Source organism: Elephas maximus, chromosome 8 (assembly GCF_024166365.1).
Source record: "Elephas maximus indicus isolate mEleMax1 chromosome 8, mEleMax1 primary haplotype, whole genome shotgun sequence".
NCBI lineage: Eukaryota > Metazoa > Chordata > Mammalia > Proboscidea > Elephantidae > Elephas > Elephas maximus.
Window position 1 is genome coordinate 82,846,319 of NC_064826.1, and position 15,778 is coordinate 82,862,096.

Consider the following 15,778-nt stretch of genomic DNA (forward strand, 5'->3'; position numbering starts at 1 on the left):
ACATTTTCATTGCCCCAAAAACAAACCCTGTACCTATTAGCGGTCACTTCTGATTCTCTCCAGCTCCAAGCAACCACTAATCTACTTTCTTATAGATTTGTCCGATGTGGATATTTCATGGAGCCCTGGTGGCACAGTGATTAAGAGCTACAGCGAGCTACAGCTGCTAACCAAAAGGTTGGCAGTTCTAATCCACCAGCTGCTCCTTGGAAACCTTGTGGGGCAGTCCTACTCTGTCCTATAGGGTCACTATGAGTCCAAATCGACTCAGCAAGATTTCATATAAATGGAATCATGTAACATGTTGTCGTTTGTGACTGGTTTTTTTCATACAGCTGTTTTTAACTTCATTCTTTTTATGGTTGAATAATATCCGGTTTTATGTATATACCACATTTTATTTATTCCTCAGGTGATGAACGTTTGAGTTGTTTCTACTTTTTGGCCATTATGACTGATGCTGCTGTAAACATTAGTGTGCAAGTTTTTCTCTTGTCACTTCTGTTGAGTATACAGAAGGAGCCCTGGTGGCACAAATGGTTAAGCACTTGACCGCTAACGAAAAGGTTGGCAGTTCAAACCCACCCAGCAGCTCTGGAAGAGAAAGGCCTGGTGATCTGCTTCTGTAAAGATTACAGCCAAAAACAGCATTTTCACTTTGTGTCTGGGTGACAGTGAGGGGACCAGATGGCATAACACAGTTACAGAGACAAACCCCAGTTTCAGAATGTGATTTAGAAAATAGCTATATTCAGTAATACTTTAAAAATAACATTCCCCTGTATATTTAAGTGCCTGTAGACAGAATTTGTGGCAAGAGAGACTGAGAAAATTAAAACAGAGGTGTTAACAGCCCCTGGGGACCAAAGAGCAATCAGAAAAAAAAAAAAAATCCGAGATAATTCTGAGTTAGTAGAAAATTATAAGCATTGGATGTACTCTGTTTATGGCTGGTCAGAGACTCCGGCCCATAAATTCTTCTGTTACATTTTGAAGATCTACATTCCAATTTTTAGAGGGTTTGGAGTTGCTGCTCACACTGCCTTTGTTCAGGACATTCCTCTCTACGGACTGTCTACCCTCTACTCCACCCTTCATGGAGGGGATGGGACTGACAAATGCCCGATTACCCACGGTCCTTAGGCAGCTGTGTATTAGGCCCTAGTATGAGCCAGCAGGAGCCCCTGGGTGGTGAGACAATTAACGTGCTTGGCCACTAACCGAAAGTTTGGAGGACGGAGTCCACCTAGAGGCTCCTGGGAAGGCCTGGGGATCTACTTCTGAAAAATCAGCCACTGAAAACCCTACAGAGCACAGTTCTGCTCTAACACATATGGGTCATCATGAGTTCGAATCTACTTGATAGCAACTTTTTTTCTAATGTGCCAGCAACTATCCCAGGGTCTGTGGATCTTGAGTTGAGTAACACAGACTCTACCCTGAGTAGCTCAAATTCCTAAGGTAATGGCACTGATTTGACTCTTAGCATATACTACCCTACAAAATGTTACTTAGAGGCAGGCATACATATATTTTTCAATATATACACATATAATTATTGATGTTTATAAAATTCATATGTATCATCTACAAAATGGTTGGAAGCAGTATTGTGGAACGTTTGTGGTACACAGGAACAGCATAGGCTATACAGTCATACTAAAATGAGTTCAGAATTAAGATTAAAATAAAAGATCTGTCTGGGCAAGTTACCGGTTGGGAGAATTCAGTGAATTAAACCACATGGAAGTTAACCCACAGTAGGTGGCTCACATTTGCGCATGTATCATGCTGTCCTGAGCAAATTGCAGTGTTCTTACAGATAGGAATCATGTGTGTTCCCTGGAGTTCTCCGAAGAGGTCTGCCTGGTGCCATATATATATAGCAGAATGATTCAGAAAGAGTCGTGACACATTTTAGAGTGTCTGCTATGCATCCTGCATTGTGCTGGGACCTTCTTGCCAGGGAGCTCTCCAAGTGTTGAGGAAGAGAAGATCGATGCCTGTCACATTTGCCATAACTAGCTTTTCCTTGTGGTTGAAGGTTGAAGATGAGCTTCTCCTGGCACCAGGATTTGCAGCCCCACCCAACCTGGATTACTCAGGCTACCACCAGTACATAGAGGAGATGCTTCCTCCAGAGAGCCCCGCACTGTACGGCCTCCACCCAAATGCTGAAATAGAATTCCTGACAGTGACATCCAACACTCTCTTCAGGACCTTGCTGGAGATGCAGCCTAGGAATGCACTTAGCAGTGAGGAACTGGGGCAGTCTACAGAAGACAAGGTAGCGGGTCTTTTTTTTAATTGAGGTGTAACTTATATACAGTGAAATGGACTAACCCCAAGTGTACAGCTCCGTATACACTTGTGTAACTATCACCCAGCTCAAAATATAGACCATTTCCAACAATCCAGAAGGATATTCATGCCCCTTACCAGTCAATTCACCTTCCCACCTCCCAAAGGTAACCACTGTCACCGTAATCCTGACCTCTATCACTATAGATTAACTCTGCCTGCTTTTGAACTTCAAATAAACGGAGTCATCTGGTATGCACTCTCTTATGGCTGGATCCCTTTCACTCATTACATTTGTGAGAGTCATCCATGTTGTTGCATGCACCAGCGGTTCACTATTGTTTAGTATTCTGTTCTATGAATATACAATTCTATACCCATTCATTTCAAATATTTGGTTTTTTTCTAGTGTTTCACTGAACATTCTGGTAAAGTCTTTGTCAAGAGACAAAAGTTAACTCCAGACCTAACACTCAGTTCTCTATATCCAGAAGTGGAATTGCTGGATTATGTAGTGTGTATAGCTTTAGTAGACACTCCCTCGTTTTCCAAAGTGATTGTACCAATTACTCTCACCAGCGGTATGAGTTCCAGTTGCTCCACCCCCTTATCCTTTTGTCAGGCACAGTGATATCTCACTGTGGTTTAATCTTACATTCTCGAGGAATAATTTGGGTGTCTTTTCATATGCTCTAGTGTGAAGTGCTTGTTCAAGTCACTGGCTCAATTTTTATTTAGGTTGTCGATGTTTTTCTTATTGATCTACAGGAATGTTTTATATATTCTGGATGTGTCCTTTGCCAGATATACGTATTGCAAATATCTTCTCTAAATCTGTGACTTGCCTTTCACTCTCAGTGTTTTTCCTTTGTCATTTTGATACGGTATCTTTTTTAAATTGTCTTGGGAGATTTGCATTATTATTTTGGAGATATGTAATGCCCTACAAAGATGGGAAAAGGAATGGAGATGAACTTTTTTATTTTTCTAAGTTATAGATTAAAATCTTATTTCTAATTAAGTATCATAAACCTGAATAATTGATTGTGTTTTTCCCCCCAAATAAATTGGTCCTCCTTTCTCTCTTAAAATCACTATTCAGGATTGGGTTGACAAGGATTCAGGTGGTTGTAACACATTACACATCAGATCTAATTACACTGAGGTCCCAGAACCTTGAATTTCTTGAAATTTTTCAATCATTTCTTGAAAGAAGGCCATTGTTGAGACACTTGTTTGTAATTTAGAAGTTTTAGAATTTGATGTAGCATGTTTCATCCAATATGCTAACATCTTCTCTATCAGAATTTGTTATATTTCTTTAAAAGAAAATGAACAAAGAAAAATGAATTGGGAAAAAATTATAGTGTGAATAGAAGCAGATAGGTAGATGAGTTATTCTTCTGCTTTTTGTCCTTGTCTTTCCAACAAGGAAGCTGATCATTAAACCAGAAAATGAAAACCAAATGAAGTAAAGATGCATTAACACCCCAGATAGGCAAACAGATTGTAACAATTACCATTGACTGAGTGCTTGTTATATGCTAGGCACTACAGAAAATGAATTACAAATATGCCATTTTTTCTGAGCAGTATCAGGATCCCTATTTTAGAGGTAAACTTAGAGAAGTAAGGCGACTTGCCAAGCAAGGTCACACACCTAGAAAGGAGCAATGAAGGACACTAAATTCTGGCTGACTCCAGAAGTCATTCTGTTATCCTTCTCTACTACACTGTGTTTCATACTGTGCTGCTGCTGAAATGAGTGTAAGATTTCAGGTCCAGACAAATCACATGCCGGCTCCTAACGCAACTTGCAAACATGGTGTCAGAACCACAGGCAGTAACCAGAGAAATCAAGGAAAGAGGAGAAGCCACAGCTGAAGACAGGCAATACTGTCCAGTCTCTCTTTTTTTTTTTTTTAATTGTACTTTAGATGATGGTTTACAGAACTAGTTTCTCATTAAACAATGTACATATTGTTTTGTGACACTGGTTGCCCAAGCCCACATGTCAACACTCTCCCTTTCTCCACCTTCAATTCCTCATTACCAGCTTTCCTGTCCCCTCCTGCCTTCTAGTCCTTTCCCCTGGGGTGGTGTGCCCGTTGAGTCACATTTTGTTTTATCAGCCTGTTAATTCTTGGTTGAAGGGTGAACCTCAGGAATGACTTCATTACTGAGCTATTAGGGTATCCGGGGGCCATATACTCAGGGTTTCTCCAGTCTTCGTCAGACTAATAAATCTGGTTTTGTGTGTGTGTGAGTTAGAATTTAGTCCTACATTTTTCTCCAGCTCTGTCCAGGACCCTCTATTGTGATCCCTGTCAGAGCAGTTGGTGGTGGTAGCCAGGCACCATCTAGTTGTGCTGGACTCAGTCTGTGGAGGATGTGGTACTTGTAGTCCACTAGTCCTTTGGACTAAGCTTTCTCTTGTGTCTTTGGTTTTCTCCATTCTCCCTTGCTGCAAAGGAGGGTGAGACCAATGGAGTATCTTAGGTGGCTGCTCACAAGCTTTTAAGACCTCAGACACTGCTCACCAAAGTAGAATGTAGAACATTTTCCTTATAAACTATGTTATGCCAGTCAAGCTAAATGTTCATCAAACCCATGGTCCCCACAGCCCTCAGCCCAGTTAATTCAGTCCCTCAGGGAGTCTGGATGTGTCCATGGAGTTTCCATGACTTTGCCTTGGACAGGCTGTGCTGGCTTCCCCAGTACTGTGTACTGTCTTACCCTTCACCAAAGTTACCACTTATCTATTGTCTATTTAGTGTCTTTCCATCCCCACCCATCCCCTTCCTTGTAACCATCAAAGGTGGTTTCTTTTTGTGTGTAAACCTTTTCGTGAATTTTTATAGTACTGGTCTCATACTATATTTGTCCTTTTGTGATTGACTTACTTTACTCAGCATAATGCCTTCCAGATTCATCCATAGTGTGAGACGCTTCACAGATTCATCATTGTTCTTTATTGTTGCATAGTATTCCATTGTGTGTATGCACCATAGTTTGTTTATTCATTCATCTGTTGCTGGGCACCTATGTTGTTTCCATCTTTTGGCTATTGTGAACAATGCGACAGTGAACATGGGAGTGCATATGTCTATTCGTGTAACAGCTCTTATTTCTCTGGGATATGTTTGTAGGAGTGGGATTGCTGGATCATATGATATTTCTATTTCTAGCTTTTTAAGGAAGCGCCATATCATTTTCCAAAATGGTTCTACCATTTTGCATTCCCACCAGCAGTGTATAAGAGTTCCAATCTTCCTGCAGCCTCTCCAACATTTGTTATTTTCTGTCCTTTCGATTCATGCCATTAATGTTGGGGTGAGATGGTATCTCATTGTGATTTTGATTTAATTACTTTCCAATCTTTAGTCCCCTCTAGATATTTGTTGGTTTTACCAGCTCAGTGAAGCTGCATAGATAGAATAAATACGCACATTAGAGGACAGTGTATCAGATAGCGTATTTTCATCTTCAGTGTATAAGTCTTTCAGTCTTAGGGCAACAAGTATAGAAAATAGAGGCTTCCTTATTGTTGAAAACGTTGATGTAAATTGCCCCAAGAATCTTAGGATGCACTGATGGGGAGAATTGTCATATAGTCACCAGAATTAGCGTATGCTTAAAGGATCTCTTTGATCCATGAAGTTCATGTGACTTTTCAAAGGTATGTGTGTATTTTTTTAATTAGCAGATTACAAAATATAATACCCAAGCACCGGCATTCTGCTTCCTCTGATCAGTTCTTTACATACAACTAAATGTAATTAATGACAATTATATTCCTTAAATGCTAATGGTGAATAAACTGAATAAATAGTAGCTCTTCCCTGACCAGACTTGGGGATCTAAAGGAGGGGAGGTTGCTGGCATTGATGCAGCAGGCAGTTGAGACAGCTGATAGTGCCATTCTGCCCACTTCCTGGGAAATAGCCCTTTCACCCCATAGAACTAACTTGTGGACACAGACTATCCCTGTGGGGCCAATTATTGTGGCCTCTGAGATCCAAGTTGAGTCAGTACAACCCACAAGACATATACATGAGCAAAGGGAGCTGTCCCCAGGTAAGTACAGGTCTCTTATTTAAAAAAAAAAAATTCAATATAAATATTGTAATTTAGTTTTTTAATGCATACCCTATTTTACTGTTGACCATCCTTGCAAAATCTAGGCCTATGGCAAAATAGCAAATACTTTAATGGCACTACCAAATGCCAGGCAGTAAATACTTATCAAGTTAAAACTCTTAATACTGGCAACAACTCTAAGTTAAGAGCTATCATTATCTCATTTTATAGACTGGGAAACTATGACAGAGAGAGATTAGGTGCGATAGCTCAAAAGTGGCCAAGCTGAGTTTCAAACCCAGGTAGCTCTAGAGCTTGTGCTCAAAGTCACTGCCTGAGTGACGTTTGGGCCTTTATACATGCCAAGAATTACAGCACAGAACTACTGCAATTTCAGGTTGCCTTTTTTTTTTTTTTTAAACTTTGTTTTTCCCACCTCAGAGATCTCATATCTATCTCTGCTCTCCTCTGTGGGACTATATAAATTTTTCTTTTCTTCAGAATCTTGTTTTATGCTGTTACCTTTCTCTATATGTGAGAGGCTTTCCCACTGTACAACTCCAGGTGGCCAAATTCACATGACCGCGATGTCAATGGTACGCCCTGGAGCTGTGCAACCCAGAGGCCCTGACTGACCTCCATCGTCAGTTAGAACCACCCTTGCTTACATCGCAGTCTAGTCTGAAAACTGGGCAGCTCTGAGCTCTCCTGGTTTTATCAAATAATTGAATTGGCCTCCTTTAATATTTCTCCAAATTAGTAAACAATGTCGCAACTATCTTTTAAGTGCATTAGCAAGCACCTTTGAGTAGTACATTCTGGCACTTCAAAAAATAGTCACAGTGGCCAAAAACGAAATAGAAGGAGCTAAATCTGTGTGTGTTCATAATTTAAGGTTAAGAATGTTTTGGATGACATTTTGGAAAAACTTCCAGAAGAGTTCAACGTGGCAGAGATAATGCAAAAACACTCAAACAGAAGCCCCTATGTTCTTGTTTGCTTCCAAGAATGTGAGAGGATGAATATTCTCCTTCGAGAAATCCGTGGGTCACTTCAACAATTAGACCTTGGTTTAAAGGTAAGTTGAATAGTGAACTAGAGCAGGCTCCACCAACTGGAAGATATCCATTCATTATGTGGCCTTTCTTCTCCATGCAAGGGGGAACTAACATTGTCTCCTGACATGGAAGCCCAGCAGTCTGCATTGACTTATGACACAGTACCAGACACGTGGGGCAAGTTGGCATATCCATCAACTTACGGCCTGGCCCAGTGGTAAGCTGCCTGCATCCTCACTGCCATTGACCCTATCAGCCTGGGTTCTGGGTTAAGAGTTCTGAATTATGCTTGTGAGAACTGTGAGGATTGTGCTTTGGATGTACTCAGATACTTGTGCAAACTCTACAACCAATTTCATTTGAATTTCCTTCAGTGCCAACACTCAGCTGGAAATAACTCTGGCTTTCAACTGCCAGCAATTAAGTCAGAGGCAGCCAGAGAGAAATTCAAGCTCTGTCTCTCTTACTTACTAGCCCTTTAATCTTAGACAAAATACCTACCCTCTTTCTGCCCGGGTTTTTTAGTCTGAAAAAATGGGATAATAGAAGCCCTTATTGAGTTGTTAGAAGATTTAAATGGACATGGAAGGCAACTTGAGTTTGCTCTCATGTCATCTTATACCTTTATTTTCCAAACCACTGATGACTAATGCCATCTCATATAGCCAACTTTCAAAGGCTTGTAATACGGTATGCAGTAAATTAGACTGCTGTCAACCTGTGGGTCTGAGTACAGAAATGTGTCACAAGGCCAGGCACAGAAATTCAGTTTACTGTGGAGCAGTGTAATCTCCAGTTGTTACCTGGCCTTGAGGGACAATTCAGAAAGCTTCACCAGCTCTTTATTCCTGACTTTTCAGTTCTGAGATTCTTTATCCCCACTTGCGTGAATCATGCTTCCATGAACCAGAACACTACTCTGCACGTCAAGTTGGAAGGTCCCATTAGAATCCCAAATAACTGCACATTTGCCCTAAGGACCAGTGTTTGCCACTGAGATGGACACAAACATGGGAGCCAGAGCTGCAATGTGTAAGCATTATTTCAGCTGGCGGCAAATAACCACAACAGGGAAAAGTGAGCCACACCTCTCATGATTTCTATTAACACCACAAACACCCAAAGTCAGCTTTTTACATATCCAGAGATAGAGAATTTCTATTCATCGTTAGATTTTATGATTACTGATGACTTTGGACTGCTTTCCATCATCTTACTTTGTGCTTTCTAATTTATTTTTCTTAATCTTTTTTTTCAATTCAAACTTCTCTTGCCTCCTGTTGGTTGGATAGTTTTATTTATTCCATGTTTCTCCCTGTGTCATTCCTATTATCTTAGTGGTGACCCATAACATACACAGTCTTCATTCTTCTAATGCAATGTAACATTTTTTTTTTCCTTTGGACACTTTAGCCTCCATTTGAACTGAACATCAGCTGCCTCCTAGACTGGAATTGTAGTTCAGTCTTATTTTAACAACAGTATATTTGTTTTATCTTGTCTATAATCCGTAGTTATTGTGCTTTATCAACAGGTTATCTTGATTCATCTTTGCTCGCTGTTGCTTTTTGCATCTCACTCCTTCATTCCAGACCCCTTTTTATTTTTGAAGTATGAAATTTAGCGGGGCTTTTGGGGCGGTGGGGAGGGCTAAGAGGTAAACTCAGGATGCTCTGAGTCTCAACTATCTATACTCGGCTCATGCTTTTTTTTAAGAGATCTTTATATATTCTGGAAACAAGCACTTTTAGTGACAGGTTATTTAAAATACTTTCTCCATGTTTGTTGCTTGACTTCTCAGTTCCCAGATTCTACTCATCGAAGTAGGATGTAGAACATTTTCTTTATGAACTGTGTTATGCCAGTTGACCTAGATGTCCCCGAAGACCATGGTCCCCATCCCTCAGTCCCAGTAACTTGGTCCCTCAAGGTGTTTGGATGTGTCTAGGAAGTTTCTATGACTTTGCCTTGATCGGGTTACGCAGACTTCGCCTGTATTGTGCGTTGTCTTCCCCGTCACCAAAGTTGACTTGTCTACTATCTAGTCAGTGATTTCCCCTCCCCTCTACTTCTCTCCATCCATCGTAACCATAAAAGATTGTTATTTTCTGTGTATAAAGCTTTTCTTGGGTTTTTATAATAGTGATCTCATGCAATATTTGTCCTTTTGTGATAGACTTATTTCATTCAGCATAATGCCCTCCAGAGAAATCCATATTGTGAGATGTTTCAAGGATTCATCATTGTTCTTTATCATTGTATAATATACCATTGTGTTTATATACCATAGTTGGCTTATCCTTTCATCTGTTGATGGGTACTTAGATCGTTTTCATCTTTTTGCTATTGTAAATAATGCTGCAGTGAACATGGGTGTCCATGTCTATTCATTTGACTGCTTTTATTTCTCTAGGATTTATTCCTAGAAATGAGATTGCTGGATCGTATGGTATTTCTATTTCTAGCTTTTTCCGTAGTGATTGTGCCATTTTACATTCCCACCAGCAGTGCAAAAGAGTTCCAGTCTCCCCACAACCTCTCCAACATTCTTTTTTTTTTAATTAATGCCAGTAATGGGGTGATATGGTATCTCATTGTAGTTTTGATTTGCATTTCTCTAATGGCTAATGATCAAGAGCATTTCCTCATGTGCCTGAGTCTTCTTCGGTGAAGCGTCTGTTCATATCCTTTGACCATTTTTTAATTGGATCATTTGTCTTTTTGTTCTTGAAGTGTTGAAGTATTCTACAGATTTTAGACAGAAATCTTGGCAGATATATGATAGCCAATTTTTTTTCCCAGTCTGTAGGTTCTCTTTTTACTCTCTTGGTGAAGTCTTGATGAGCGTAAAATGTTTAATTTTTAAGAGCTCCCAGTAATCTAGTTTATTTTCTGCTGTGCATTGTTAGTTATGGTTTATATTGCATTTATGCTATATATTAGGGCCATGAGCATTGTCCCTATTTTTTCTTCCATGATCTTTATCATTTTAGGGTTTACATTTAGGCCTTTGATCCATTTTGAGTTAGTTTTTGTGTATGGTGTGAGGTAGGGGTTGTGTTTCATTGTTTTGCAGATAGACATCCAGTTTCACCAGCACCATTTGTTAAAAAGACTGTCTTTTCCCCCACTTGATGGACTTTGGGCCCCTGTCGAAGATCAGGTGACCGTAGGTAGATAGATTTACATCTGCGTTCTGAATTCTGTTCCATTGGTCTATGTGTCTGTCGTTGTACCAGTACCTGGCTGTTCTGACTACCACGGCAGTATAGAAGGTTCTGAGATCAGGTAGTGTGAAGCCTCCTTTTTGTTTTTCAATAATGGTTTGTTTATCAGGGGCCTTTCCTTTCCATGTAAAGTTGGTGATTAGTTTTTCCATCTCATTAAAGAATGCTGCTGGTATTTGGATCGGAATTACACTGTATCTGTAGATAGCTTTGGGTAGAATTGACATTTTCACAATGTTAAGTCTTCCTATCTAGGAACATAGTATGTTTTTCCATTTATATAGGTCTCTTTTGGTTTCTTACAGTAGTGTTTTGTAGTGTTCTTTTTATAGGACTTTTGTGTCCCTGGTTAGATTTATTCCTAAGTATTTTATCTTTTTAGGGGCTATTATAAATGGTATTGTTTTCCTGATTTCCTTTTCAAAGTTCTCTTTGTTGGCGTACAGGAATCCAACTGATTTTTGTATGTTGATCTTGTATCCTGCTACTCTGCTGAATCTTCCTGTTAGTTCCAGTAGTTTTCTTGTGGAATCTTTGCAGTTCTCTATGTACAGGATCATATCAACTCAGAATGGGAATATTTTTACTTTTTCCTTTCTACTCTGAATGCCCTTTATTTCTTTTTCTTGCCTTACTGCTCTAGCTAGGACTTCCAGCACAGTGCAAATAGGAGTGGTGACAAAGGGCATCCTTATCTTGTTCCTGTTCTCAAAGTAAATGCTTTCAGCCTCTCTCTAATGAGAATCACGTTGGCTGTTGGTTTTGTATAGGAAAACAAAACCAAACCCACTGCCGTTGAGTCAGTTCCGACTCATAGCAACCCTCTGGGACAGAGTAGAGCTGTCCCATAGGATTTCCAAAGAGCGCTTGGTGGATTCAAACTGCCAACCTCTTTGTTAGCAGCCGTAGCTCTTAACTGCTACACCACCAGGGCTTCCTGGTTTTGTACAGAAACCCTTTACTATGTTGAGAAATTTCCCTTCTATTCCAATTTTATTGAGAGATTTTATTAGGAATGGATGTTCAACTTTATCAGATGCCTTTCCTGCATTGACTGAGATGATCATGTTATTCTTTTTTGTTCCATGTATGTGGTGGATTATGTCGATTGATTTCTAATGTTGAACCACCCTTGCATATCTGGTATGAATCCTACTTGGTCATGGTGTACTATTTCTCTGATATGATGACAAATTCTGTTGTATAGAATTTTGTTGAGAATTTTTGCCTCTATATTCATGAGAGATATTGGTCTGTAATTTTTTTTTTTTTTTTTTTTTTTTTGGTGTCTTTTCCTAGTTTGGGTATCAGGGTTATGCTGGCTTCACAGAATGCATTCGGGAGTATTCCTTCCTTTTCTATGCTCTGAAATAGTTTTAGTAGTAATGGTATACGCTTTTCTGATGTTTGGTACAATTTTCCAGTGAAGCCATCTGGGCCAGGGTTTTTTTTTTTTTGTTGGGAATTCTTTTATTACCTCTTCAATCTCTCCTTTTGTTAGTAATTGTTAAGATTTTCTATCTCAATTTGTGTTGGTTTAGGTAAGTAGTGTGTTTCTAGAAATTTGTATATTTCCTCTAGGCTCTCAAATTTATTGGAGTATAATTTTTCACAGTATTGTTATATTCCTTTTTATTTCATTTAAGTCTGTTGTAATGTCCCCCATCTTATTTCTTATTTGGGTTATTTGCTTTCTCTTCTGTTTTTCTTTTTGTCAGTTTGGTCAGTGGTTTGTCGACTTTGTTATTCTTTTCAAAGAACCAACTTTCGGTCTTGGTTCTTTCAATTGTTTTTCTGGTCTCTATTTCATTTATTTCTACTCTAATCTTTATTATTTCCTTTCTTCTGGTGCCCATGGGTTCTTTTCCTGTTCTCTGTTTCTTCGAGTTGTAGGGTTAATGTTTTGATTTTGGTTTGTTGTTTTTTGATATGTGTGTTTACTGCTATAAATTTACCTCTAAGCACTGAGTTTACTGTGTCCTGAAGGTTTTGGTATGATGTATTTTCATGCTTATTTGATTTTAGGAATTTTTGGATTTCCTCTAATCTCTCCTATTACCTAATTGTTTTTAAGCAAGGTTTTACTCAGTTTCCATGTATTTGTTTTTTTTTTTTTTTTCCCTTACTCTTCCTGTTAGTGATGTCTACTTTTATGGCATTATGATCAGAGAGAATGCTTTGTATTATTTCAGTGTTTTGGATTTTTTTGAGGGTTGCTTTGTGGCCTAAAATGTGGTCTGTTCTGGAGAATGTTCTATGTGCACTGGAACAGAATGTATATACTTTGCTGCTGTTGGGTGGAGTGTTCTATAGTTATCTATGAGGTCAAGTTGGTTGATTGTGGCCTTGAGATCTTCTGTATCCTTGTTGAGTTTCTTTATAGATGTTCTGTCCTTTTCCAACAGTGGTGAGTTGAAGTCTCCTACTATTATTGTGGAACTTTCTCTTTTCAGTGTCATTGAAGAGTTTATGTATTTTGGAGTCCTGTTGTTGGGTACATAGATAATAAGGTTATGTCTTTTTGGTGGATTGTCCCTTTAATCATTATATAATGTCCTTCGTTGTCTATTATGGATGACCTTGCCTTAAAGTCTATTTTATCTGAGATTAGTATTACCACTTCTGCTGTTTTTTGGTTACTGTTTGCTTGATATATTTTTTCCATCACTTGGTTGTTAATATATTTGTGTCCTTGTGTCTAATGTGTATCTCTTGTAGACAACATATTGATGAGTCATGTTTTTTGTTGTTGTTGTTTAACCCATTCTGCAACTCTGTCTCTTTACAGTTGCCTTTAAGCCATTTACATTCAGTGTGATTACCGATAGGTAGTTTATTGCTGTCATATTGTTGTGTGTGTATGTACTGTCTTTTTCTGTTCCTCTTCCTTTCCTATGCTGACTTCCTTTGTGGATTTTCTCCTCTTTCATCATTATAGATTTTGTGTTTACTGAATCTTTGTTTTTCTTCATTTTTATGAGTAGGTTAATTTTGTTCATGGTTACCTTGAAGTTTATCTTCCAAAGTTTGAATCAGTCTTTTATTACTTGACATCACCTTGACTTCCTCTCCATTTTAAAGTTCTATACCTACACTGTTTATTCCCCCTTTTATTGTTTGATATTGTCACTTACAGATTGACATCCGTTTCCCTGTTTTAAGTCTTTTAGTTTGTTTTATTATTGAGAGTTCTTTACCTAGGTTGATATCTGGCTTATGCTGTCCTGTGTCCTAGACTGTAGTTGTTGTGTGATATTGTTGGTTCTCTATCTGACTGGAGGACTCCCTTTAATATTATTCATAAGTTCTGTTTGGTTTTTATAAATCTCCTTAATTTATCTGGAAGTGTGCTAATTTCACCATCATAATTGAGAGTTTTGCAGGATATATTATTCTTTGTTGGCAGTTTTTTTCTTTCTTCTTTCAGGGTTTTGTATATGTTATCCCATTGTCTTCTTGCCTGCGTAGTTTCTGCCAAGTAATCATATCTTAGTCTTATTGTTTCTCCTTTTTATGTGAGTTTTTGTTGCTCTCAAGGTTGTCTTTGGTTTTGGCAAGTGTGATTATGACATATCCTGGTGACTCTCCTTTGGGGTCTATCCTATATATGGTTAATTGAGCATCTTGGTCAGTTTTGGTCTTGCAAAATATTTGGCAAGTTTTCTTCCAGCAAATTTTCCACAATCTTCTGTTTTCCATTTTTTCCCATGTTCTGGAACTCCAATCATGCACAGATTTTTGCCCTTGTGTCTCACGTAATTCTTAGGCTTTCATTTTTCATCATTCTTTTCTCTGATTTTTACTTAAAGTAACAGCCATATATTTGTCTTCAATCTCGCTTGTTCTGTCTTCCATTGTTTGAAATTTGCTCCTAAAACTTTCTATTGAGTTATCCATTTCTGAAAAAAAAATTTTAATCTTGGATTTCTAGTTGCTGTTTTTGTATGATTTCTAATTATTAATTTTGATGTTTTATTCTTGTACTATTTTCCTGAATTCTTCTATTATTTTGTCTGTGTTTTCCTTGATTTGGGCTGTTTTTGTTGGTTTTGTCTGTTTTCCTTGTTCTCTTTCCTAATCTCTAAAAAAAAAAAAAAATCTCTTAGAGAGCCCTAAATATTAGTCTTTTGAATTCCGTATCAGGAAGTTCCACTGCCTTTTTCTCGTACTGGATGGTCATCTGCTTATTTTGGTCACTCGCGGGAGCCATCTTGTTCTGCTTTTTTATGTTCTGATATTGTCTGCTGTTTCTGAGACACTAAGGTATTATTTGTCTATTGAGTCTATGTTCATTTGTTTTGTCCTGTTTTTGTTTTGTTTTGATATGTCAGGGTGGGCTTGACGGGCATGCTTTGCTGCTTGCTCATCTGTAGGCATGATAGCTCTCACCACCTGTCTGGGTGGGCAGGGCAGTAGCAGGTACAGTGAACCTTCTTTGCCGTTTGGCAAAGTGGCTGACAGTGAGCTAGGCAGGCACTATGTGCCTCCTGATATTGGTCCAGCAGTGTGTGAGCATTCACAGCCCCTCACCAGATGAGTGGGATTGCTGGACGAGGAATGGTACAGGCTCACTTCTCACCATTCAGCAGCTGGTCAAATGGCAGGGGGAGGGGCAGTGCAGACCTGGTGCAGTAGCAGGTCTGAGTTCTGGGTATGCTCTAGCCATGGCAACGTGGCATAGGCTGGTGGGAAGGGGGAGGGGGAGTAGCATCCAGGGCTAGGTGGGAGGGAAAAAGGGAGAAAGGGGGAAAAAATGACGTTGCAGTGGAAGTTTGCATGTGGGAGTGGGGTGGACCTAGGGCAGTGGTAGGCTAGCGGCTCTCTAGAGGCAACAGCACTTTGGAGGTTTCAGTGTGAATGGGGGAGGTGACCCATGGGGCTAGGTGGTAGTGATAAAAGGGAAAAATGGCATCACAGCAGATACTGGCAGCTGTAGGCAGGGCCAACCCAGGGCACCAGCAGGCTGGTAGCTCTCTAACCGCAGCGGCACCTTGGGAAGTTCATCAGGAAAAGGTGGAGGTGGCATATGGGGTCAGGTGGGAGGGAGAAAAAGGAAGAAGGGGGGGAATGGTGTCACAGCAGGTGGGGGGTGGGGTGGACCCAGGGCAGCAG

General features: G+C 39.4%; 1 protein-coding gene across 3 annotated transcripts in view; it reads left to right on the forward strand.

Moving 5' to 3' along the window:
• DNAH11 (dynein axonemal heavy chain 11) overlaps nt 1-15,778 on the forward strand; it is a 368,316-nt gene that overhangs the window by 347,080 nt on the left and 5,458 nt on the right. For all 3 annotated transcript variants that reach the window (XM_049893431.1, XM_049893432.1, XM_049893433.1), the window contains 3 exons: nt 2,045-2,287; nt 7,277-7,459; nt 7,541-7,656. In XM_049893431.1, the coding sequence (XP_049749388.1) occupies nt 2,045-2,287; nt 7,277-7,459; nt 7,541-7,656 (542 nt within the window). The remainder of the gene's footprint in view (nt 1-2,044; nt 2,288-7,276; nt 7,460-7,540; nt 7,657-15,778) is intronic.